Raw genomic sequence first — 24,628 nt, forward strand, 5'->3', positions numbered from 1 at the left:
TCCTTCAGCCTCCTCTCACCCACAGCTCAGATGCTTTTGCCTACAGGGAGAGCCACCCAGTCCTGAAAATGTACACTGTGTCACTCTGAGGATTAGAGTCCATGTTGACAGAGTGGTCCCCAGCTAGGACACAGTCAACTAACACAAAGGGGGTGTGCGGGGAGGACTTTGCTGGCTGCCTTTGAACTGGATATGCTGTGCAAAGGTGGGGGACAGAGCCTCACCTGGGGAGAAGGACCAGTGAAGAATTCCCAAACACAGAAGGCGGGTGTCACCCAGGGCTTTCCCAGCAGGAATTAGCTTGTGTACCAAATTGTTTGTGACAGCACAGAGCAGGAGACGCTGGCGTGTGGGGAGGAAAGCTTTTTAAACAATTTAGTTAAAATGTTCCAGTTGCCAGCCCTGACTCTTGCTCTGGGGACAGGGAGCTGCCCCCACCCCCGGGCGCCCAGTGGGTGGCTTACTGATGGTGGTGGTGGCAATAGGCACGGACACTGGCTAAGGATCTTGTGGCCCCACAGCCAGGCAGAGCTTGCCCTGTTCCTGGTTCCCTCTGCCTCTTCTTTAGAGCAACCTGACTGCGTTTACCTGGGTGCCTGGGGTGTGGGAGTTGGGGCTGGAGACCCACACAGGGCTGTGCTTCATTTACATCTGGACCCCAGCCCTGGCATCTGCCTCATGCCCTCTGCTCACAGAGTAACCCCACTGTCTTTCCTCAAAGCCCACGTTCCTTAGCTGGAAAGCAAACCTTTAGCACGGGGTGTGTGGAAATTCTGTGTTTAAAAAAAGACAACTGAGTCCCACTAACTCAGGACTCAAACAACCCCAGGGCTACAGTGACCCCCATTTTTTCTGTGTTGCACAGTTATCATTGAGCTTTATAATTTTGTCCTGGAGATGCTGCAAGGCCCTAAGTGCTTCTGGCCCATCAGAATAAGACTCATTTATGTTCAGTCTAGTTTGTATTAAGTGTGTTTTGTGCTATTCTGATTCCTTTAAAAATGGTAATTCATTCATGAGAAATACGATAACTATTAACCAGACTGCCCCGTTGCTGAGCCATTTTGCATAATTGAACATATATTTTCCCAGGCTCTTCCTTTCCGCCAGGGACACGGAGACTTGTCTTTACATACCCCAGGCCCTCCTCCCCTCCCCCGCTAGCCAGCGGGAGACTTCAGGTTTGGACTAGTTTTCTTCTTGTCTAGTGGCAGAGTGCCCCAAGGCTAAGGTGCAGATTCCGGTTCGGGTCTGGTTCTTGGTCCAGATGCTTCTTCCCTTTGAGCTAGCTTTTTCATCATAGGTTGCTGGGAGAATAAGACCAGGTTTGAAAAGGACCAGCAAGTAAAGGCCATCCTTGGGTTCCTAGTTCAGAATATAGCCGGCCTAGCGATTGTAGAAACTCATTACGAGGACCTGGAGGCAGGGCTGTGTCCCTTTGTCACTCAGAGCTCAGGCAACGGCAGCAGCCCCAGGGACCCCAGATGAGGACAGGGCACCAGTGGAGGTGAAGCTGTGTTGGGCTGCATCTTCTCCAGTGGTGCATGTGATCAGGGGACAGGAGGGGCTCTGAAGCTCTGGGAAAGAGAGAATGTGATGGAGCCGCAAGATGAGGTCCTGTAGGATGTCAAGGTCCTCCTCCCTCCAGGGGACAGTGAGTGCTTCTTCATCCTCCAGTGCCAGGGGCCTAATGAAGACTCCCAGGAGCTAAGGACATTGCCCACTGGCCCATCCTGAAACAGGTCTTGCCAGCCTCTGTCCTGGGTCTCCATTCCTTTTCCAGTAGAGAAGGCCATGATCAAGGACAGAAGTCTTCCAAGCCCAGGAGAACCCTGATTAGGGGAAATAGTCCAGATCTGAGATCCTGTCAGGAGTGACTTGCCTGAGAGTTTCCTCCTTGGACAAGTTGTAATCAATCTCGAATCTGTGTGGTCTGTGGCCTACCTGCATCGGAGGAGGGAGCTGAACACTCCGAATCCCTGGGTTCCTCCCCTATGACTCAGTCCCAGCTTCTCAGGGGAAGGAGCCAGGAACATGTGGCTGTTTCTTTTTTTTTTTTTTTGGTTTTTCGAGACAGGGTTTCTCTGTGTAGCTTTGCGCCTTTCCTGGAACTCACTCTGTAGCCCAGGCTGGCCTCGAACTCACAGAGATCCGCCTGTCTCTGCCTCCCGAGTGCTGGGATTAAAGGCGTGCGCCACCGCCGCCCGGCTCATGTGGCTGTTTCTTAGGCTCACGGAAGCCTGGCCCCCCGCTGCCACCAGCCTCCCTGTCCTGATCATCTTCAAAGCTTTCCAGGTGCCAACCGTGTGCTCCTTTCTCTACATCGAGCATCTCCTGGGTGAGCCCAGGAGGGCGTTGACCCAGCAACACTTGGGTTTTGAAGTGCAGGAACAGAGCCTTGGTGCCCCAGAGTGGGAGTAGTAGTTGACCTTGACCTTGTTCCTTTGTCTCTGCAGCCCAACCAGCCACTGGAAGTCCCTCGCCCCTGACCCGTCAGATGATGAACATGACCCTGTGGACAGCACCTCCAGACCCCGACTCTCCCACAACTATTTGAGTGACAGCGACACAGAGGCCAAGCCGACGACGACGGAGACCAATGCTTAACCCGGGGGAGTGGCTCACAGCCCTCCCACCCCACAGCCTCGCCCAGGAAATAGAGGGGTACCACTGCCCCTGCTTGACTGCCGATCTGCATGGAAAACACCTCGGCTCTCTGTCAGGGGGACTCTCCAGGCTGTGGGTGTCTGATGGCTCCACGTGGACGAGGTGGGGGGAAAGAGGAGTCTCTCTCTGCAGGGAGAACTTCCACTCCTGCCTCAGAAATGCCACACTGTTGGCGCCGACCCCGGGCCATTCTGGACAATGTCAGGTGGCCTGGCACTTCACAGAGCCAGTAGTGGACCTCCATCTCAGCCTCCTGCTCAGGGATGGTGGATAGGTTACCTGCTGGACCACTCCAAGTTGCTGGGCCCATGGGAAAGAGTCAGGAGGGAGCAGCAATGCCTTCCCTCTGCTGGGGTGAGGGCTTTCTCTTCTCAGTGCCTGCTGTCTTTTTACTGTTTAATTTAAATACCCAAACCTCCACGCAGCTGCATCCTGGAAAGTGGGAGGGGCCGCCGTCGCAGCTGGGCCCTGTGGGATGCCTTGGGAATCTCCTCTCCATCTTCACTCCTCCAGAGGTCCTTTCTCATGCAGCCCGCAGCCGGGGACACTGGTGAGCAGAGCCGGGGGCCCTGGTTCTTAAGAGGTAGTGTGGGGAGGCATGGCAGCCCTGGTGCTTCTGGCTTGGGCTTAGCAAGCCTTGTTGGAGTATTAAGTGCAATGAGCAATTATTTAAGAGCTGATCTCTTCCACCTGCACCAGTCCACGGCTTCCAGCACTGCCTGCCTTCAGTCCACGGTGTAACCAGCTCATTTGGTGCTGAGGACTTGCGGTGGGCACAATGGAAGGTGGATGTTCTGGTCTGTTTACCAGACCAGAGTCCTAACCCTTTGCCATCTTTCTTCTGCCCGTGTCCCTGTTCCCACACACTTACCCCAGACATGGCAACAAGTGGTCTGGACATCCCAGCTGCTTCCCGTAAAGCTCATCTTGTCCACTCCACCAGACTCGGGGCCACGGGCGGTGCCCGGTGCTGGACCTGTCTGCCGCCCTTTCCCTTCTACAATTGGTTTGTGCACATCGGGCTGTGCTCGCCTTGTGGACCTGATTGAGGAAATAAAGGCCCCTTCCCTCCTGGCCATGTGTGTCCCTGCCTCTCCTTGCAGGCCCAGGGGAAATCCGGGGTGACCCCAGGGCAGGGTTAGAGGTGGGATTCTGATGGGGACATGAGGGGCCACCTCGGCCTGTGGAGGCCTCTACTCTCAAGCCAGACCAGGGCCACTCATGGAGCCTTGGCAGGTCACTTGAAATAGGTGAGGAGATTGGCTAATGGAGACAGAGCCCCCACATTTATGTTGAGGCTAGTGGATTGGCAGCTCACCGTGCCCTCAATCTCTCTCCCCCTCCCCCATCCTTCTCAAAACTTTAGTCACTTCAAAGATGACTTTTTGATCAAAATTTGGCAGTATTTTCTCTGTTCCTCAGCCCTTTTTGGCCGCAGGGAATTTGAATAAGCTGAGAATACTGCCTCACATGCGTGCTCAGCCCCTGCCTGCCTGCCTCAGCTACATTTGGGCTGTGCTTCGTGGCAGTCATAGGGCAGCTCCTGCAGATGAGCAAGAAACCAAAGACCTCCCCCTCCTCCGAACACTCATGGCCAGATATATTTCCCACAGGAATTAAATGGTCTGGGGAGGTATGTGGGCAGGCTCTGGTGATGTCAGCCACCCAGAAAGTCAAGAGAGGAAAACAGGGGGAAGTCACCAAAACAAGCTGGGGAGAACTATGAAGTGGATTCTTCTAGAACGAAGCTGCCTGCCCTCCCACAAAGAGAAAATGCAATGAAAGTGAAGTTATATTTGTTTGTTGAATCTCACTGTGCAGCCCAGGCTGACCCCCAATTCCCACTTCTCCTGCCTCAGCCTCCCTAATGCCAGGATCCCAGGTGCGAGCCCCACACACTCAGTTTGGGGCGAGGAGGCTTTTGCTCCAGTCAGAAAATGTGTGTTACTCAATCCACTCGGCAGTTGAGAAAGCTGTCTTTATTAGCTCCTGTGGTTTGGGCGTGGTCCTCTCGGACCAGGGATAATCCCGGTGAGGAATTCGACACTCAGAGCATATGCCTCACCTGCTGCCGTGTGTCAGCTTCCACACGAGAGGAGTAAATCATAGTGCCTGTCCTCCAGGGATGTGAGCAAGGGATATTGCAGGAGGACAGAGAAGGTGCTTCAGAGCTGTGAAAAGACAATGCCTTGGGAAGGCAGACTGAAGGAGCCTCAAAGCAGTATCTGGGGCTAGGGCTGCAGGTGAATGATTGCATGGGTGGGCAGTTATTGCCGGGGCACCCACGGGAAAGAAAGAACAAAGGTCCTGAGGCAGAGCGGGATGAACAGTGCTCATACCACAGCCGCCTGGGAAAACCAGAGGCCACAGCACTGCCACCACCAATGCTTCTCCAAGCTTCCACGTAAGCCTTGGCTAGGCTTGTAGGCTCCAGGTTATGAAGGGGCAGCTCCCTTGGTTCCCACTCCCTGAGGCCCAGAAGGCCACCAAGGCATGTCTTCATTTGGGTCACACCTGGAAAACTCCACAAGTTCCGGAATACCCACAGTACCCCTCATCCCCGAGATGCTTGTGAGTCCACAAAGCAAAGCCCAAGTCCGGGTGCCCGTCTTGCAGCCGCCCTGTGTCCCGTTCAATTCTCCCTGAATGAATAAGAGGCAAGGGCAGGAACCAAAGCCCTGGGGGGGTCCCCCATAGCGCCCAGACACCACAACAGCAGACGGTCACCCCCAAACTGCTCCCTTTGTCCACGAGTCCTCTTGGCAGATTATCCTGGCTGTCCTTCCCCCATCCCCGGCCCCCGTGCCTGGTGGCACAGACACTTAGCGATTTGCTCCTTAATTGTCCCCCAGCTAGGCTGCGCAGATGCCGCTCTTTAATCTCTCCTGATAAATGAATCGCGCCGCTCCTTTAATCATATGTTCATATCCAAGCCAATTTGAATCAATTTGGCAGGGAGCGTGTTGCAAGAGATGCCATGACTGCTGTTCTCCCCCCAGGGCCCCAGAGCCTGAACGACTGCAGTCCTCACGCTCAGCAAGGAGCCCAGGAGGCCCATCTAGGAAAAGGAGCGCCTACCTGAATGGCGGGGACTTTTTAAAGTCAGCCACCTCATTTGCTTCCTGCACTCCAAGCAGGCTGTGTGGGACTGGAAGACGGATTCCCAAAGGCCTCAGGAGTGGGAGGGACAGGGGATGAGTTCACAGCCTGCCTTGGTCACTGAATAAAAGGCCACATTATCATCCCTGGGAGAAAGTGCTCTCTTAAATCTAACCTTAATCCCTTCTGTTCCCCTTTCATTTCCTCGGAGCCAGAGCCCGGTTCTCGGGAACCTGGAACAACTCATCACCTCTTACACAGCAGCACATGTCAGACCGGACTCTGCTAGTCTGTCCCCGCCCGCTACAGCTCCTTTCATCTCTCACTAGGCTGTAGTCTTCTCTAAACCCTCTAGCCCAGGGACATCCCTGCACCACGGTTCTGCCTTTGGGGCAGCTGCCAATACACTGTCTCAGTCGGAGTTCAGGCACAGTGACAAAACCCAACAGGCTACCGACTTCGCAACCTTTGGAAAAGGGGCTGACTCTTCTGGCCTCAGTTTCCCCATTTGTAAAGTGAGTGGTGTTGCTAGCAAGAGCTTTTGGTTCCTAAGTTCAGAGCTCACTGCTGCAGCCAGGGCACCCAGAGGTGGCACCCATAGGGCTGGGAGGCCTGTGGGTGCTGGGGAAGCTCATGGTCTGGCAGAGTTTGCCTTCCATCCAGTGACCTTGTCCCTCATCACCCTCTTTCCTTCCCCACTCTGCCAGACCAGGCAGGTGCCGGTCTTTCCGAGACAGGTTTTCTCGGTGGAGTTTTGGTGCCTGTCCTGGATCTCGCTCTCTAGCCCAGGCTGGCCTCGAACTCACAGAAATCCACCTGCCTCTGCCTCCCAAGTGCTGGGATTAAAGGCGTGCGCCATAGTCAGATCTTATTTGCAAGTCCACAGCCCTGGTTTTAGAGCTCAGTAGACTCTGGCTCCACGCCCCCACCTGGAGATTCCTCCCATATTGCTCCCAGAAGCCACACATTTTAAAAGGGCAATGTTGGCTTTGTCTCAAGCAGTTGACAGGGCCTTCTGTATGGCATTGCTTTTTTTTTTTTTTTTTTTTTTTTTTTTCCTCCTGTTACAGGACCTCTCTGTGTCGTCCTGGCTGTCCTGGAACTCAGTCTGTAGACCAGGCTGGCCTCAAACTGCCTCCCAAGTGCTTTGGAACTGTCTCTTCTCAGATCAAATCACAAGAGTGGTCTGGATTGTTCTGGATTCTTCATCATATTTGGCATTGCCTTTTTAATGGTTTCAGCATCAAGAGAGCCAAGGAAGCAGTTTCCTTCCTTTTTAAGGCCTCTTGGAAGTCTTGGGGCTGAGGCAACGGTGGACAGGGGTGGAGGAGATGGGGGTGAGTGGCAGGAGTGCTTCCCAGTTCCCTGTTTGGTGAGGAGGTAGCAATCGCTCCCATGCCCTGAGTTTGCTGGGTCTCCAGCCCTTGTGCACTTGGCCGGCATAATCCCTCACAATTCTGTTAAGTGTCATCGTCCCCTTGTCCCCCCAGGTCCCTGAGGTTCAAAGAGGTGATGTCAGCTTTTCAAGCAAAGTCCTCTGCTTGGTTCCAGCAGCTGGCCAGGCATCTGGAACCATTCCAGGCTTGTCAGAAAAAGAAAGAAGAGGCAGGAAAGTGAAGACCCACTGTCATAGCTGCTATGTGCTTGGTATTCAGCAGGCCTGGCCTGAGGAAGAAAACGCTCTTGGCAATTTAAGGATAAAATGCCTACCTCACATTTGTGTTGCTCTTTATAATTTTCAGAGCATTCCCCCCCCCATACATTATCACATTTGCACTGCACTCCCACTGTGCCTACAATATGAATAACAGTTCCACACGTCTCTGAGTGCATATTTTAAGTGATATTCACTTCATCTAATTTCGGGACAGTATGACAGAACAATCCAGACCATTCTTGAGATTTGATCTGGGAAGAGAGAGATCCAAAGCAATAGCCATTTTGGAGCTAACAAGGATGCTAGATCTGTTTAGAAGGAATTTGACAGAGAAATTGAGTTTTCTTCAGTGTCTGCTCCTACGGTGGGTCATATCCATCAGGGAGATTCCAGAAAGACTATGTGCTTTGTGATTGAAGTTGGTGGCACAAATCTCCCAGTAGAATACTTATATGTGCAGATAGAATTTGCTTTTGATATCAAAAGTCAGCTATGACAGTTTTATCAAAAAAAATTTTTAAAGGATATTAAGTTTTGACACCGTTCAGGCAAATTATATTTGAGGTGACTTAAGAGTCAAAGAGTCTCCACATTTTAATAAATTTTTATATGTTTTGTGCCACATTTACGATCTGACTAGATTAGGAGAAGAAGCAAATACATTTGAGGAAGAGAGGGCACTAGGGGATTTCAAAGTGGGGAATAAAATAAAAAAAAAAGGGTGTTAAGGGGGAAAAAGGTGGTGCTGTGGGAAAGATGGAGCTGGCAGCTTTTGAAACAGTGAGTCTTTGAAAGACAGGTCAACAGCCAGCAGCCAGACACATAAAATCGTGTGTGATGAAATAGGTCAGTGTCTCATTTAAACCCCGAGGCTTGGCATCAATTGCAGGTTGGCACCCTTGCTGGAGGGCACAGTCCGGCCCCTAGGTACTGCTACATGATGTAGAGCGGGTCATAGTAACCCTGGTGGGTGGCACTCTCTGGAAGGTTTTGTGCCAAGGACAAGTCTTGTGATGTGCCTCCATGGACCTTAGCTCTTCTGGGGGCATCTCTTCCTAGTGGACACATACTTAGCCATCAAGCAGGCACTGGCGATAGGAAGGCTGCTCCTGCTCACAAGGACCTACTGGAATAAACCTAGAGAGCGGCGAGGCAGCTTGGGGCTGAAGATGTAGCTCAGGGGTACCACGCTTGTCTAGCCTGTGCAACACCCTGGGTTCCATCCCCAGAATGGAGGAAGGAAAGGGAGAAGGGTTGGAACGGAGAGAGAAATGTTTTTATAGATGTTAATGGGCTTTTAAAGGTTACAAGTACACATGACAACTGGCCGTGGTAGTAAATGCCTTTAATCCCAACACTCTGGGAGACAGGGACAGATGGATCTTCCTGAGTTTGAGGCTAGCCTGGTCTATATAACAAGTCCCAAGGCCAGGCTGTGGTGGTACACACCTTTAATCCCAGCACTCGGGAGGCAGAGCCGGGAGGGTCTTTGTGAGTTCAAGGCCACCCTGGGCTACCAAGTGAGTTCCAGGAAAGGCGCAAAGCTACATAGAGAGACCCTGTCTCGAAAAACCAAACCAAACCAAACCAAACCAAACCAAAACAAAAAAAAAACAAGTCCCAGGCCAGCTAGAGCCATAACATGAAAAGAAAAAAAGTACACCCAAGAATGCAAGACAGTAAATAAATGGGGAGCCAGGGAGATAGCTCTGAGTGGTGAAGAACATGTGTGAGGCCTTGGGTTCTCTTCCCAGCCAAGCATGTGTGCCGGAGCTGGGAAGGTGGTGAGTATCTGTAATTCCTGGTACTAGGGCCAGTCCGCAGCATAGCCAAATACATACCCCTTCCCTACCCCCTCCCCGTGTGTGTGCATGCCTGTGTGTGTGTGTGTGTGTGTGTGTGTGTGTGTGTGTGTGTGTTGTAAGGTATCTGTGCTGTTAACATGACATGTGTATGTGATTTTTGAAAGTCGGCACAGGTGTGGGCACTAACGCCAAAGAAGGCCCCTCCGCTGTCCTATGTGGCTGACGGGAAGATTCTTTCTTCTTAGCCTCTTCTGTGTAGATGTCAGGGCTGTGTGTGGTGTGGTGGGGGGTGGGTAAGCCATGTGGCAAAGCTGCTTAGGAGCTGCTTGGCTCCTTGCTCAGGGAATGCCGCCCTTAAAGCAGCAGGCATCTGCCGGCAGGCCTGAGAGTAGAAGCTGGAAAAGAAACAGATTGGAGGGTGGAAGGATGGGGAGAAGAGAATCCAAACCTCACTCTCCCACCAGCCCAGAGCCCTGCAGGGAATGGCTTTGGGTAAGGACATTCCTATTGATAAAGGGGCTGGAGGTGAATTGGAGAAGGTCATATGGATATAGATAGATAGATAGATAGATAGATAGATAGATAGATAGATAGATAGATCCCCGTCTCTAAAGAGACATTTCTCACTGGCCCAACTTTGTACTGGCTGATAGATTTGTGCGTCTAATGTCTGTTTCCACCTGGGAAGGTTTATCCTCTTAAGGAAAAGGAAAAAGCGTTCTTATTGAATCAAGTGACCAGGGAGTTTCTCGAAGGAAACAAGAAGGTTTGGGTGTAGAAGGAGCCACCTGGGACTTCAGGCATACCAGAAGGACTGGGAAGGACAGTGGGTCCCCCAGGGCCTGAGTGCAATTTCATTTCCCTCCCCACCCCCACTCCTGGCTCCCCAGTAGAAATCAGCTACAAATCTCAGCTTGTTGGGAACAGATGGCCTTGGCTGACGAATAAGCCACCGCAGGCTGCTCCACCTGTTCTGGAGCTGGAATAATCAGCTCGAGACAAACATGGATGCTGAAATAACTCATGGCAGCGGGTGATGCGCAGGCACGGATTCCAACACTCTCTTAAGCAGACCTCCCCTCCCCCCTCCCCAACCCTCCCCTTTCCCCAGTTCTCCCCCGTTTCCAGCCCCTGGAGGCCATCAGGGAAAGTAATGGAGCAGAGATGATTGAGACCCGAACGGAGCAAGAGAGGCCGGAGGAGCTAGCCGTGTCAGGCAGGGCCGGGTGGAGGGCAGGGCCGGGTGGAGGGCAGGGCTAAGTTCTGTGACAGGAAACTCACCCTATTGGGTGAGAAATTGTGTCTCCGGGGCCTTGGAGAAGGTGCAAATGGTTGGTGCCAGGGTGGCCTGGCTAAGCTGAGGAGGAGACTGCTCCCGGATGGAAGAGGCTTAAGGACCTGAGATTTGTTTCATTAAAGGAGAGCTATGCAAATAGGACCTAGCTAGGAAGTGGCTCCCAGCACAGCAACAGCCACAGAGCTGCTTCCGCCGCTGTGGGTGGGTGCCTGGCGCCGGCCCGCATTCTCTCCACTTGTGTATAGCATCCCCTCACCTCCGTGATGATGAAGTCATCTGGGCTAGTGTGCCCTGACTGGCCGAGGCCGATGAGCCCAGGGAAGAGTGGCTGACAGCCCGTGGGGGTCAGGCTCCTAGAGAGCCGGTTAAGAGGGGGAATGCTTCAGGAAGTGGCTTTCTGGTCCACAGAACATAGATAGGGGTTCGGAGCACAGATTCTCAACCTGTCGCGACCCTTTATGAGTCAAACGACCCTTTTACAGGAGTCGAAAATCAGATATCCTATATATCAGATATTTATAGTAACAAATTACAGTTATGAAGTAGCAATGAAAATAATTTTATGGTTGGGGTGGGGTCACCACAACACCAGGAACTGTGCTAAAGGGTTGAGTTAGGAAGGTTGAGACCCACTGCTCTAGAGGCTGGTGGGCACAAGAAGCCTGATGAGGACTCTGCAGCTCTGGTTATAGCTCGAAATGCCAGTTTTTGCCAGTTTTTGTGCCCATGTAGCCTGAGGCCTCAGACGTTAGAGGACGGGGCCTTCCACTGTTATGCAGAATCATGCAAAACCCTTCTAGAAGCTGGTTCTGTTCTCAGAGGAGTTCTGGGTCCCTGCGCTCCTAAGTCCTGGTTCTGCCGAGTGTCAGAAGCTGCAGCCATTTCTGTTTGTGAACAAAAAAGACTCCGTGTTACCCCTAGAGTCACAACAGTGTTCAGCAGGGATCTGTGTCCCACTCCCTTCTCCTGTCAGGTGATGGCAGATCTGGCGATTCATCAGGAAACCCTTTTTATTGATCCCCCCAAAGAAAAGAAAATGGCTCTTACAAAAAGATAATCACAATACTCTCATCACACCCAAAAACTGATCAATAGTTTCTTACTATCAAACATCAAGTCAGTATTTAAATTTCCCTACTGTTACTAGTTTTTATTTTACATATATTTATACATGTGTTTTATATAAAACAGATGCACAGGCCTGTAATCCCAAGTATTCAGGAGGGTGAGGCAGGAAAATCACAAGTTCAAGGCCAGCCTAGGCAACTTAGTGAGTCTGTCTCAAAAATAAAAATAAAAAGAGGATAGGAGCCAGGCGGCGGTGGTGGCACACGCCTTTAATCCTAGCACTCAGGAGGCAGAGCCAGGTGGATCTCTGTGAGTTCGAGGCCAGCTTGGTCTACAGAACGAGATCCAGGACAGGCAGCAAAACTACTCAGAGAAACCCTGTCTCAAAAAAAAAAAAAAAAAAAAAAAGGCGGGGGGAGGGGATAAGGGCTGAGGAGATGGCTCAGTGGGTAGAACTCTTGCTTTGTTAGCCTGAGGACCTGGGTTCAGATCCCAGAGCCTGTATAAAAGCAGGTCTTGGTAGCATGTCAGCCGTCACAGTGCTCTGACAAGGTGGGAGAATCCAAGGAGGCTCTCTGTCCAGCTAGCCTGGAGTACTACACAGTGGTGAACAAGGTGGAAGATAAAGACAGATACCAGAGGCCTGATCTCTACACATGGCAAGCTTGCACCTGCATTCACCCACGTGCACACCCGGGCACAAAATGATAAAATAGTAAGAGGTGGGGATACAGCTCAACTGTGTATCATTTGACCGGCATGTGCAGGACCCTGAATTCAGTCCCCAGTACTGAAAAAAAAAAGGGAGGGGGGGTTGGTTTGTTCAAGACAAGATCCAAACAAGATTAAAGGGCTTTAAAAAAATAATAATAAAAGACTATGTGCACAACCTTTTCTCTCAGGGATTCCGATTTAACTGGCCTTGGGTGTGGCCCCTGCATCACATTGGTTTTCACAGGCAGCCAGGTTTGAGAAAAGCCCTGTCTGTCTTCCAGCACTTGGAGGTCCCTGCAAGAGCCTCCTATCCAGGCTGTGAAATACATCTCCCAGCCTTCAGTCGGCAGACAGATCAGGCAGTTCACAGGGCTGCCAGCATGAGCAAACTGGCCAAGAGGGTGCACACCTCCTCCGGGCGCCTCTTTTTTTTTTTGGTTTTTCGAGACAGGGTTTCTCTGCGTAGCTTTGCGCCTTTCCTGGAACTCGCTTTGTAGGCCAGGCTGGCCTCGAACTCACAGAGATCCGCCTGCCTCTGCCTCCCGAGTGCTGGGATTAAAAGCGTGCGCCACCATCACCCGGGATCCGGGCGCCTCTTTTGAGGTGTACCACACAGGGTGCTCCTTTCCCTCCAAATTCACACCGTGCGTGCCTGCTCCCGTCCGGTCCCTTTCTCCCTAATAGCCCAGTGTTGCTTCTTGCCTTTCAAGGATAACAGATTTTTTTTTTTTTTTACCCTTTTCTGTGCAAATAGCAAAATTCCTGCCTCAGGAAAAAGTGAGAACTTCCCCAGGGGCTGTACTCACTTGGCTGCTCAAGACGCTGCAGCATGCAGAGCTGGAGCTGAGCCAGAGCCTAGTGGGAGCTTGGCGGCAGACCTAAGCAAAGTGAGGGATTTGAGTAGGATTTGAACCCAGTACATACAGTTCAGCGACTCTACGAAATGGCTCTGTCCTAAGATGTTGGCCCCAGGATCAAGTTAAAGAAATATGCTCTGGTCGGTAGCTGCCCTGTCTCTGCTTGGAGCTGGCCTCGAACTTGCCTTCTTGTAGTTGTTTCCACACTCCGATCCGACCCCTCCACTCTTCCTGCCCACTGGATCCGTTCCTCCCTCCTGCGTCCCCCGCTCCATGCCTCACTGGATGTTGGTGAAACAAATCTAGTCTAAAATAATGAGCAATCAGCTACCCTGATGCTCGGGGCAGGCTGGGCAGGGCTGAGGGAAGGGGTAGAGAGCTGAATCATTTATAAAGCTTAATAAAGATGCAGATGAGCGGTGCTGAGTAGGAACCCCAGAGCTGGGCTTATTCATTATTCAAAGTTATGCAAATGCCACTGGGCACGCATGATAGAATCCTGCCCCTTGTCCCTCCCCACCCCTCCCCCACCCCCACCCGGGCTGACAGATCCAACCCTCCTTGTGTATCCCTCCTACACCTAGCAACCTTTTTCCAATGGTGCAGAGTAACAGGGAGCCTAGCCAGCTGTCTTCCAGAGGGAGGCCACAGGCCCTGGCCTTCAGGTGAGCCTCTCCAGGCCTGAGGAGAAGGGCTTCTCCATGCCGACGATGCTCACAGAAAAGTGCTCTAACAGTGCTCATGTCCATGTCTTAATTTCTCACGCTTCTGCCTAAGGGGATAGATTTCCTGAAGTCTAATCTAAATCCCTCTTGCTGCACAGCCTGTCCAACACAGAAATAGCCAGATTCTCTTTAATTGTTCTCCCTGAGAAGTGAAATGCAGGCATGCCTAGAGTCATCTTCCAGCCTGTGTCTGGAGGTCAGCTCTTCTCTTTGCCTTGTTTTGGCCCCTTCCAGGTTGGATTCACATCCCTTAAGCTCTCGGGCCTGTTGGGGAATACCAGACTTCGCCGAGAGAGTTGAACCAGGCCTGACCTTCAGATCACCGAGTTCCTAGGTCCTGCCCTCCCTCTGCACCAGTCTCCCTGTCTTTCCCCACCAAGACCTCATTTGTCAATTTGGTGAGGCTGAGGGATGAAGAATTGGGTCAGAGTGGGGAGCACCATCGATTGCCTCGGCTCCCCGCCTTCTCTGGCCTGGCTCTCCTCCCTCTGCAGCCCCGGTCTATTTTTAGCCTGCCTCTGTTTTCCGTAGTCTGGTTGGCAACGACTCTGGCCTCTTCTCTCTTCATTGCCCTTATCTTTCCCTCGCAGCCTGTGCAGACCCCAGCTGCCCCTCCTGAGGACTCTTACTGCCTCCCAATTGCTTCTGATTTTCTTCCATCTTGAAGATATGGAGGGGCTGCCCGTGAGGGGCTGCCTGGCCATGCTCAGGCGAATGAGATAATGCTGTGCTGGGCAAAGCCCTCACTATAACAGAGGCCCTCACACCGTCCTCCAACCCCTTCCGCAGGGACTTCTGCTTCCCTGTGCTCCCAGACTTCCCCCTAGGTCACCTCTCCTGTGATCCCATCCAAATGCAACTAAGGACAGCTCCCTCCTCTGGCTTTCCTCCTCCGGCTTTGTGTGTGCCACGCTCCCGCAGGCCCTGCTTTCCTCCTTGGTCGCAGGATGCCAGTCTCTCCTCACCTGACCCCCGTTTCACCCCATTCTCTGCCAGCCTGGTCCCACACACCCCTTGGCCCCCTGCTACTGCTCTGCGTCTCTCAGCTGTAGCTTCCGTGGAGACTCTCTGGTCAAGGCCTAAGGCTGCTCAGGCAGGGTTTGCTAGTCTCCCCCACTTGTCCTTTCTCAGCCTCTGCAAGACATTGGTCTCCCCTTTTGGCTGTCACTGACAAGCTGAATAAAGCTGGATATTTTGGAAGGGGAACTGCAGCTGGCTGGGGGAGGAGGCCGGCGCATCGGAGAGGCAGAGGAAACAGAAGGCGGGCGGTAGGCCATGGAGCAGAGGCATGCTCCTTAGAAGGCTCTTGCCAGCTTTGTCAGCATGAGATGGAGTTGCTGAGCTCATGGGCAGGACGCTGGCCCTTCTCAGCATCTGGTCTGTTTGACACGCCCCGCCCCCCCCCCCCATGCTATACTATACCACAGTCCTTTGCTTTGTGGCTCATTCCTTTTCTTTTTTAAACAGAACCACCCTGGCCTCAAGTTCATCTGTATATAGCTGAGCATGACCTTGAACTTCTGGTCCTCCTGCCTCTGTCTTCCAAGTGCTGAGGTTACAGGTGAGCACCATGCCTGGTTTGTGTGCTGCTGGGGATCTGGATCTGGGGCTTCATGCACATTAGGCAGATACTCTACCAAGCGAGTCACGTCCCCTCAGCTCTTCACGCTGTTCTTTAATAGACATCCAGTGCATGGCTCGCCCTTTGTGACCCACTCCTCAGTAAGACTACTGTTGACCACTCATGGGAAGGCTCAGCTTCTCCCAGAGTTTCTTGTCCCTCCCTAGTCTGATGTCCCCCAAAACATTATGTGTTTTAATTTATATGTGTTATAATTTACACGTATGTTCTTAGCTCAAGGTCAGCCTGGTCTACAGAGCGAGTTCCAGGAAAACCAGGGCTACAGAGAGAAACCCTGTCTCAGAAAAAAAAAAAAAAAAATTCTTTTTAAATTTAAATTTAAAGCATTGCTTACGTGTCTTCTCACCGTCACCGTCAGCTCCATAAGAGTGAATTTTTAAAAGTCGTGGTCGCCGGGCGGTGGTGGCGCACGCCTTTAATCCCAGCACTCGGGAGGCAGAGCCAGATGGATCTCTGTGAGTTCGAGGCCAGCGTGGGCTACCAAGTGAGTTCCAGGAAAGTCACAAAGCTACACAGAGAAACCCTGTCTCTAAAAACCAAAAAAAAAAAGAAAAAAAAAGAAAAAAAAAAGAAAAAAAGAAAGTCGTGGTAGAATACATGTAACATTTATCGTCTTAGCTACTTGAGGTGCATAGTTAGCTCAGTGACATTAAACACATTCGCACGACTCCCAGAACTTTTGTCATCTTCCAAAAACTGAGGCTCTGGATGCATAACAAAGCACAGCTTCCTCTTCCTTCTCTCAGCCCTGGCGCATTCTCTCTCTGCCTCTGTGAATCTCACGACTGGACTCGCACAAGTGGGCCTGCACAGGATTGGTCCTTCTGTCTCTTTGCTTATTTCACTTAATGCGCCCTCATTTCAGCCATGAAGCAGTACGTGTCAGGGTCTCTTCCTTTTCAAGACTCAGTACTACCCCATGACATGTACAGACTACGTTTTGTTCATCCGTTCATGTGTTAATGGACATCTGGGCTGTTTCTGTCCATTGTGAATAATGATGCTAAATCATGGGTGTATAGATATCATTTGGAGACCCTACTCTCAAATCTTTAGGAGATCTACTCAGAAGTGGAACTGCCAGATCATAGGTTACTTCTCTTTCTAATTTTTTTGAGGCCCTGTGCGGGCTAGTTTTATGTCAACTTGACACAAGCTAGAGTCATTTGGGAAGAAGAACTCTCAACTGAGAAAATGCCTCTAAAAGATCAGGTTGCAAGCAAGCCTGCAGGGCATTTTCTTAACTAGATTCATGTGGGAGGGCCCAGTTCATTGTGAGTGGTGCTACACCTGGGCTGGTGGTTCTGGGTGCTATAAGAAAGCAGGCTGAGCAAGCCAGTAAGAGAAAGCCAGTAAGCAGCACTCCTCCATGGCCTCTACATCAACTCCGGACTCCAGGTTCCTGCCTTGTTTGAGTTCCTGCCGACATCCTTCAGCAGTGGAGTTTGAGGATGAGACCAACAGCAGAGAGAAGGGCATAGTGCGTCGCCGGGACAGAGACTCCGTGGATTCCTGGGGGTAGCAGACTCTGGGATGCTAATTTAGATCATTAAAGCCGATAAGAAATAGAGTTACATAGACAATAAAGACTTCCTCAGACACTGTACAATGCGGGGTCTTTGTTTGTTTTTTCCCAGCAACTTGAGACTTGAGAGTTTTAAGCTGAAGTCAACCCTTTCCTCCCCAAGTTGTTTATGGTCATGGTGCTTTATCAGAACAACAGAAACCCTAACTAACTAAGACAGGCCCACTCTGCTGTTTCAGAACAGGGATTTCCATCTGTGTGTTTACTGATTGTCTTGGTTCCTTTTTCTGTTGCTGTGACAAATATCCTGGAAAAAGCAATTTAGGGAAGAAAAGGATTTATTTGTCTTACAAATCCAGATTAGAGACCATTATTGTAGGGAAGTCAAGGCAGAAACTTACAAGTATCGCATCTATGGTCAAGAGCAGAGAGAGAAAAAAAATGTATGTGTCCTTGCTTGCCCAGCAGGACTTCCCTCAGCAGCCTTCCCTATCCTTATAGAGTGTAGAGACCTCTGCCTAGGGAATGATGATGCCCACAGTGGCCTGGGTCTTCACATGTCAGTAATCAAGACAATCCTTCACAGACATGCCACAGGTCAATCTAGGGAATTCCTCATTAAGATTCTCTTCCCAGATATTCTGGGTTGTGTCAAATAGACAGTTAAAACTAACTAGCACACTGATGCATCTACATAGTACCTGACACACAATAGAAACTAAGTCAATATTTCTGTGTCAGATGAGTAGGTGATAATAATATCTGATCCTTACACACCTCTGTATAGTTGGTCAGTATTATTATTGCCATTTTATAGAGACTGAGTTTCTGAGAACTGTGTGAAATTGCCCCAAAAACAGACTTGGCATGGGGCTGACAGGATGAGCTAGCTTTTGGAACTCACTGGAGAAATCAATCAGGGCTAAGGCACATGTCTGGGCCTTTAAGGACTGAGGTAAGTGGAGCAATTTTCCTTGCGGCGTATTTCTTTGTGAATATTTTATTCCTATTGTTCACTTTCCCTGTCATATCTGCCCCTCTTTGTCCCAGCTTCTCTCTCCCTAGAACACTAAGATCCTGCTCTCCAGGGTGGAACTGGCCCTCTCTGGAGGTCCCCTCTGCCCCCTGGCTTTTGGGTACCATCTAAGCACATCAACCTTGCCTGAATCCCTGTTCACACCCCTCACCCCTCCACCCACCCAGGGGTAGTTACAAGCCCCATTCTCTTCCAAAGCAATTAGTGCAAGGAGGCCAGCCGCCCGGGTGCTAATGCTGTTTCATTAAGTGGGAGCAATCCTAATGATAATAAAATGGCACATTTAACATTCAAACATTGAACGGGGTTTCTAAGCGAGTGTGTCTCTGGCTTCCTTTCTGGTATAACAGTTCTATCTTCATAAGGACCTGACAATACACCTTAATGAGAGAGTGGGGAGCTGAGCATCTTCACAGATCCAGAGAGAAGATGAGGATGAGACAAACAGCAGAGAGAAGGGCACAGTGCGTCGCTGGGACAGAGACTCCGTGGATTCCTGGGGTAGCAGACTCTGGGGTGCTAATTTAGATCATTAAAGCCGATAAGAAATAGAGTTACATAGACAATAAAGACTTCCTCAGACACTGTACAATGTGAGGTCTTTGTTTATTTTTTTCCAGCAACTTTTTTTTTTTTTTCCTGGCAAATGTTTATTTATTAGAGGTGAGACTTGATGTGAGTTGGTGATGGAGACCGGCTCAAGCTCTTGGGAAGGAAACCCCAAAGGCACTAGTGGTTTATAAAAGATAATCTTCTTCACGCTCCCCTGTGCAGATTCAGTCAGAGCATGCTCAAGAAAGAGAAATTTAAGGAGCCCCTTAGTCTACTGAGCCCATCTCAGGCCCCTCCCCATTGAGACGTCCATCTTAAAGCTCCTTGCTGTTCTGGGATGGTGAATCTCTGGCTGACTTTCTGGGGATGGGAAAGGAGATGGACTTGGGAAGATGACTGGGAAAAGAGGGCCAATCATTTGGTGTTTACAGGAGATTCCATAGAAGCAGAAGGAAAGGAAACATGTCAAGGTCACTTATTCTCCTAGAAGTCTTCCCCATGAGGACTCTCCTCCCCAGGAGTCAGCTGGAATCAAAGGTGGGCTTTGCTCCGAGGAGAGAATCGGCTCATTCGAAACGGCGACAAGTCATAGGACGGTGGTAATTTCATGCTTAGCTCACAGAGGATCTTCCCCACGACAGGGGAGAGCTTGAATCCATGCCCTGGGTGAAGAACGTGTATCTTCAAGTACAGACTCTGGGCTCTAGGGAAGTTCCCTCCACACCCAAACAGTGCTACCTTTCCTCTTGGTCTCATCCCAAAGCTAGACATTGCCTTCTGCCACAAGTGCCCCCTTTTTTTGACTGCCTACCCTCCCTATACACCCAGTGTCCGGACTTCAGTTAATGCCCACGGGATCCCCTTCTGTCTGGTACTTCAGTGGGTCTGTTTGCAGGCTCCCCACCCTCAAGCTCACCAGAGAATCCAGCGCCGATGACGATGTTGTCGTACTTCGGGTGACAATCAAGAATGAAGTGCTCATCGGGCGTGTTCTAGAAAGAAGGCCATGCCTGTGTCCTCTGAGGACAGGAGGGGTAGGGACTACAGGCTGGGGCAGGAAGGACCTGGCCTGGGACTCTTTCCATAGAGGACTGCATGGGGCTGAGGTGGCCCCCTGCCTGTCCCATCCCCTCTAGACATGCTGGTTCTCACTGCACAGCTGTCACAGCAGGTAGTCATCTTCGCGAACTAACGTTAGCCAAGATGCCTCGGGCCCAGTGGCATCTGTCTCTTCTCTTTGTCCCCAAGGCCTGCTCAACTGGGAGCATCCTGCCAAGAACTGTTTTAGAGCTCTTCTGGGAAATATAGGGAAGGACTGCCAGGCAAAAGCCTCGCCGCCTAATAAAAAGAAATATGAATAATCCCTAACAGGTCCCGCTCTTATCGAGGTGAACCACCCACAGGAATTAGCTGGCTGGTTTAAAGTCACATACTGGGTGAGAGGTCAAATGGAGTCGGGCCTGGCAGTTGTGGGTCTGTCTATCTCCTCCCCTGTTCTGCAGCTCGGAACAGCCGGCTTACCGTGTACATGCAGCGCTCCATGATGTCCGGCTCGGGCTGAAGGCCTGGTAAGTGGTCTCTGACAAAGTGGCATAGAATCTGAACATCTTGGATGCCCGAGAAGGTTGTGGGGCAATCCCGCTCCTCTGGGTCCACACTGTCACCATGGTGATAGCAGATCTATGCCCCCATTGGAATAGCACAGGCTGTAAAGCTGGCCTTCTGAACATACCAGCCAGTGAAGGGTGGGTTTGGACGCTGGGTGTCTCCACCCATCTTCCCAGTCCCCAATCCTGGCAGGGGCTAGGATGTGTTAGCACCTGAAGTTGGCTAGTGCTCATCTCCAGCCCCACCCTGTGTTTATAAGGACCACACACCCTAGGCCTCAGGGCAGGGCTGGGACATAGGATATTATGCTGTAAATGGCCAATAGTGAAGCAGTCTCCAGGGGGGTCCTACAGAAGTATGTTGGAATGTGAATTAGGTATGAGTGCCCAGAACTGCATGGACACCTAGTAGTACAGCAGCTTACCTTCATCAGCCCTGGGTACTCTGATGCTGGAAGTCCATAGATGTGGTGGGGGGCCATGTCCAGACTCAGAATACACGGGAAAGCCTGTGATGCACTATAGCTCCCAGGGACCTTCTCTCGCCAGTAACACACATTGATCCTAAGGGTCTTGATGCAGGAGGAAAAAGGAGATAAAGGGGGAAGCCATGGAACAGCCGATTCTGGTAAGGTCCTGTGGCCCTTTCCTAGCCAACCTGCTTGACCTAATTCTTGTCTCACGTACTCATAATATACATTATGTTGCACAAAGGTCTCCAAACTTATCTTGTCCCTATTCTTAGATTTCTCCCACGGCAGCACCCCATCCCTCCTTCACCATCTTTCCAGGAGTCCATACACTTCATATTTATTCATATTATGCTTACTATAAGTCTGGTCATCTCCTGGAGGCACGATACACAGCAGATAAATTAGTTTACTAATAGCCTTTTGAGGTAGCTGTAATTTCCCGTACTGGTAAACCTGACGCTTAATGAGGTGAACTGATTTCCAGTGTTGACTGCTAGGAAGTGGCAAGTCCAAGGCTAAGTCAAGCCTGGCTGGCTCCAAGGCTTCTTCTCTTAGCTACTGACTCTCAGGCTCAGCTTGCCCTACCTGGAGAGGCAACTCAATTCCCAGGGGACGGAGAACCCGGTTGGTCCAGGGACCAGCAGTGATGACCAAGCTGTTGGCTTGATAGCTCTTCGAGGTGGTTTTCACCGTGACAGGTAGACCGGGTATTATCTCCACCACCTTCTCTCCGTCACACACTGTGCCTCCTAGCTGGCAAATCACGTGCTGAAAGGGCAGGCCCAAGAAAGAAGAATTAATTAATTGTGATGTGGTTCACCCTAGGAGACAAGAGCTGCTCACTTAGGGCAGACAAGATTTCAGAATCTCAGGATGGGCAGCGGTGGCGCATGCCTTTAATCCCAGTGCTAGGGAGGCGGAGACAGGTGGGTCTCTGTGAGTTCGAGGCCAGCCTGGTTTACAAAGTGAGATCCAGGACAGCCAGGGTGGAGAGAGAGAGAGAGAGAGAGAGAGAGAGAGAGAGAGAACCCTGCCTTAAAAAAATTAGGACCAAAGTGAACAAGGCAAAAACCTTCATATTGAATGCACTGGGGGCCGCCAGCCTGAAGCCAGGATGCCCAGAGAAGGGAGCTATATTGCTCTGGGGCTGCACAGCCTTACCTGGAGGGCTCTGAGGGCTTTGTCTGCATAGAGGATACCTCCAGTCTTGTCCAAGAGCCCCGCTTCTCCGCTGGTGAGCCGAATGTTTGGGAAACGTTGCTTTAAATCCGCTGATGAAAGATACTCATGGTCAATCCCCTGCCTAGACAGAGTGGCCTGGATTGTCTTTAATTCTGGATTCTCCTTCTTTCCCAGAAACAAGAGCTCAGTATGCCTATTTCAAAAAAGAAAAGGCCATCTGGGTGAAGGGATTTGTCATGGCCCTGGCCACCTACCCTCATTCCTCAGTGAGGGACCCACGTCTACATCATTCCAGCTTGCCCTGACATTCAGAGCCCAGGTGATGCCATCCAGATTCCGCAGCCGGTTTCCAGACCATTCCCAAGTCCTCCCTTGACACTGAGTTCTGTTTTGCTTGTCCCTCCATCCTGACAGCAGAGGTCCTAAGTCCCCACAACCTTTACTACACCTTGGAAATGCCAAACGAAGTAGCAGGTGTCCGCCCAAATGCGGTTGCTCACCCTTCCTCCTGTTCCCTCTTTGAGGGGCCCTCTGTGCTGTTCCGCTTCCTTTCCCATTTCTTTTTTTTCCCCTTCCCCACTTTATTTTTCAAAGATTTATTTTATTATAAATTTTTAAAAGTTTGTATGTGTGCGTGCATACTTGAGTGTAAGGGCCCACAAAGGCTAGAGGTGTCTGATGCCCCCAGGAGCTGGGGTTACAGGCAGCTGTGAAACACCCAACATGGTTGCTGGGAACAGAGCTCAGGTCCTCTGGAAGAGCAGTGTGCATTCTTATGTCCCAGCCTCTAGCTCCCACCCCCAACCCCCTCACCCCACCCCCACCCCCACCCTCACCCCACCCTCACCCCATCCCCACCCCCTCACCCCACCCCCACCCTCACCCCATCCCCACCCCCTCACCCCACCCCCACCCTCACCCCATCCCCACCCCCTCACCCCACCCCCACCCCCACCCCCTCACCCCACCCCCACCCCCACCCTCACCCCACCCCCACCCCCACCCTCACCCCACCCCCACCCTCACCCCACCCCCACCCCCACCCTCACCCTCACCCCCACCCTCACCCCACCCCCACCCTCACCCCACCCCCACCCCCACCCTCACCCCACCCCCACCCTCACCCCATCCCCACCCCCTCACCCCACCCCCACCCCCACCCTCACCCCACCCCCACCCTCACCCCATCCCCACCCTCACCCTCACCCCCACCCTCACCCCACCCCCACCCTCACCCCACCCCCACCCCCACCCTCACCCCACCCCCACCCTCACCCCATCCCCACCCCCTCACCCCACCCCCACCCCCACCCTCACCCCATCCCCACCCCCTCACCCCACCCTCACCCTCACCCCACCCCCACCCTCACCCTCACCCCACCCCCACCCCCACCCTCACCCCACCCCCACCCTCACCCCATCCCCATCCCCTCACCCCACCCCCACCCTCACCCCACCCTCACCCTCACCCCACCCCACCCTCACCCCACCCCCACCCCGTCTGTCTTCTTATTACACACTGCCTTGTCCTTCCTGTGCATTTGTCTGCCTCATTTGTTTCTTCTCTGTGGCTTGTTTCATGGAAAAGGAGCTCTGACTCTGCTTCTAATCTGGGTGTCACCTTGATGTGACCTTGACCAGTGACTCACTATTCCGCGTCCCAAATTCCTCCTGTGAAACCCAGGACATTGAATGGAAGTGGTACCGGCCGGTCCGTGGTTGTCACCCGGATGCCTGGGGTTGCCACTCAACATTCAGGGGATGCCAAGCCTGCGGCGCTCCAAAAGATCACCCCAAGGCCTGAGGCACTTCCGAACGCAAGCGCAGACACCAGTTGGTGCACAGATCGCCAACAATAAACTCAGAGAATCTCTGGTTTTAAATCTCTAGGCTTCTCCCACCCTTCTCATTCTGTGAGGGAGACAGCTGTTTCCCTTCGGTGGTTTCTAACTCTCCGACACAAGAGACCAGAGTCCCTTTTGGGGGGGGGGAGCTATCTAAACAATGGAAAGGTGCCTCTGGCCCTTGGGACTGCTCCTATGTTCCCTCTTGGCTTCAGCAGCCCCACAGCACAGCAGCAGCCTGCTGCATCCCCCAGGTACTGCCTATAAAGCTCGTAATAGCCTATAATGGAGTCTCATGGATATTACATGCTTCCAAATCCCACATTATCTGGTTGTGGGGATTAAAGAGGAGACTGGGAGGGGGTAGGGATGCCGTGGGCCTGGGGGCCGGTGTCAGTACACAGAGCCGCGCAGCACGGCCAATCCATTCGCCATGGCCCCCGCCTACCCAGCATTCATGGGGAGATAGCCACGCCAGCTCTGCCTCTTCAAAGCTCAGCTTAGGCTCCATGAGACAGAATCCTCAGCCAGGAGCCAGTCTCTTTTCTGTAGCCGCCCAAAAGAACTTCAGATTAGTTCTTAGGTCATGAAAACTTGCCTACTCAACTTCTTGGTCAACAAGATAATTAAGAAGCCACCCCAAAGGCTGGGGGTGTGGGTGGGAGGTGTGGCTTAGTGGAGAGCCCTTGCCTAGCATGCACAAGTCCGTGGGTCACATCCCAGCATCTCCAAAAATAAAAAGCACCCAGTGTTTTGTAGTTAGGTTGTGATGCTGGAGATGGAACCCAGGGATTCCTGCACACTAGGCAAATACCTCACCCAGCCACACCCCCTGTCTCAGATGTGTGTTTTTGTTTTGATTTGTTTGAGAAAGGGAC

General features: G+C 51.8%; 2 protein-coding genes across 7 annotated transcripts in view; one reads left to right on the forward strand and one right to left on the reverse strand.

Annotated features, from left to right (window-relative positions):
- Window positions 1–3,743, forward strand: part of Myo18a (myosin XVIIIA) — a 106,814-nt gene extending 103,071 nt beyond the window's left edge. For all 5 annotated transcript variants that reach the window (XM_059271263.1, XM_059271264.1, XM_059271265.1 and 2 more), the window contains one exon: window positions 2,457–3,743. In XM_059271263.1, the coding sequence (XP_059127246.1) occupies window positions 2,457–2,607 (151 nt within the window). In that variant the 3' untranslated portion in view covers window positions 2,608–3,743. The remainder of the gene's footprint in view (window positions 1–2,456) is intronic.
- A 14,952-nt stretch (window positions 3,744–18,695) lies between these two features.
- Window positions 18,696–24,628, reverse strand: part of Pipox (pipecolic acid and sarcosine oxidase) — a 41,234-nt gene continuing 35,301 nt past the window's right edge. For both annotated transcript variants that reach the window (XM_059271268.1, XM_059271269.1), the window contains 6 exons: window positions 21,886–22,099; window positions 21,310–21,492; window positions 20,677–20,823; window positions 20,166–20,324; window positions 19,561–19,636; window positions 18,696–19,306 (listed from right to left, as the gene is read on the reverse strand). In XM_059271268.1, coding sequence (XP_059127251.1) covers window positions 19,176–19,306; window positions 19,561–19,636; window positions 20,166–20,324; window positions 20,677–20,823; window positions 21,310–21,492; window positions 21,886–22,099 — 910 coding nt within the window. In that variant the 3' untranslated portion in view covers window positions 18,696–19,175. The remainder of the gene's footprint in view (window positions 19,307–19,560; window positions 19,637–20,165; window positions 20,325–20,676; window positions 20,824–21,309; window positions 21,493–21,885; window positions 22,100–24,628) is intronic.

This window comes from Peromyscus eremicus, chromosome 8a (genome assembly GCF_949786415.1).
Source record: "Peromyscus eremicus chromosome 8a, PerEre_H2_v1, whole genome shotgun sequence".
Classification (NCBI taxonomy): Eukaryota; Metazoa; Chordata; class Mammalia; order Rodentia; family Cricetidae; genus Peromyscus; species Peromyscus eremicus.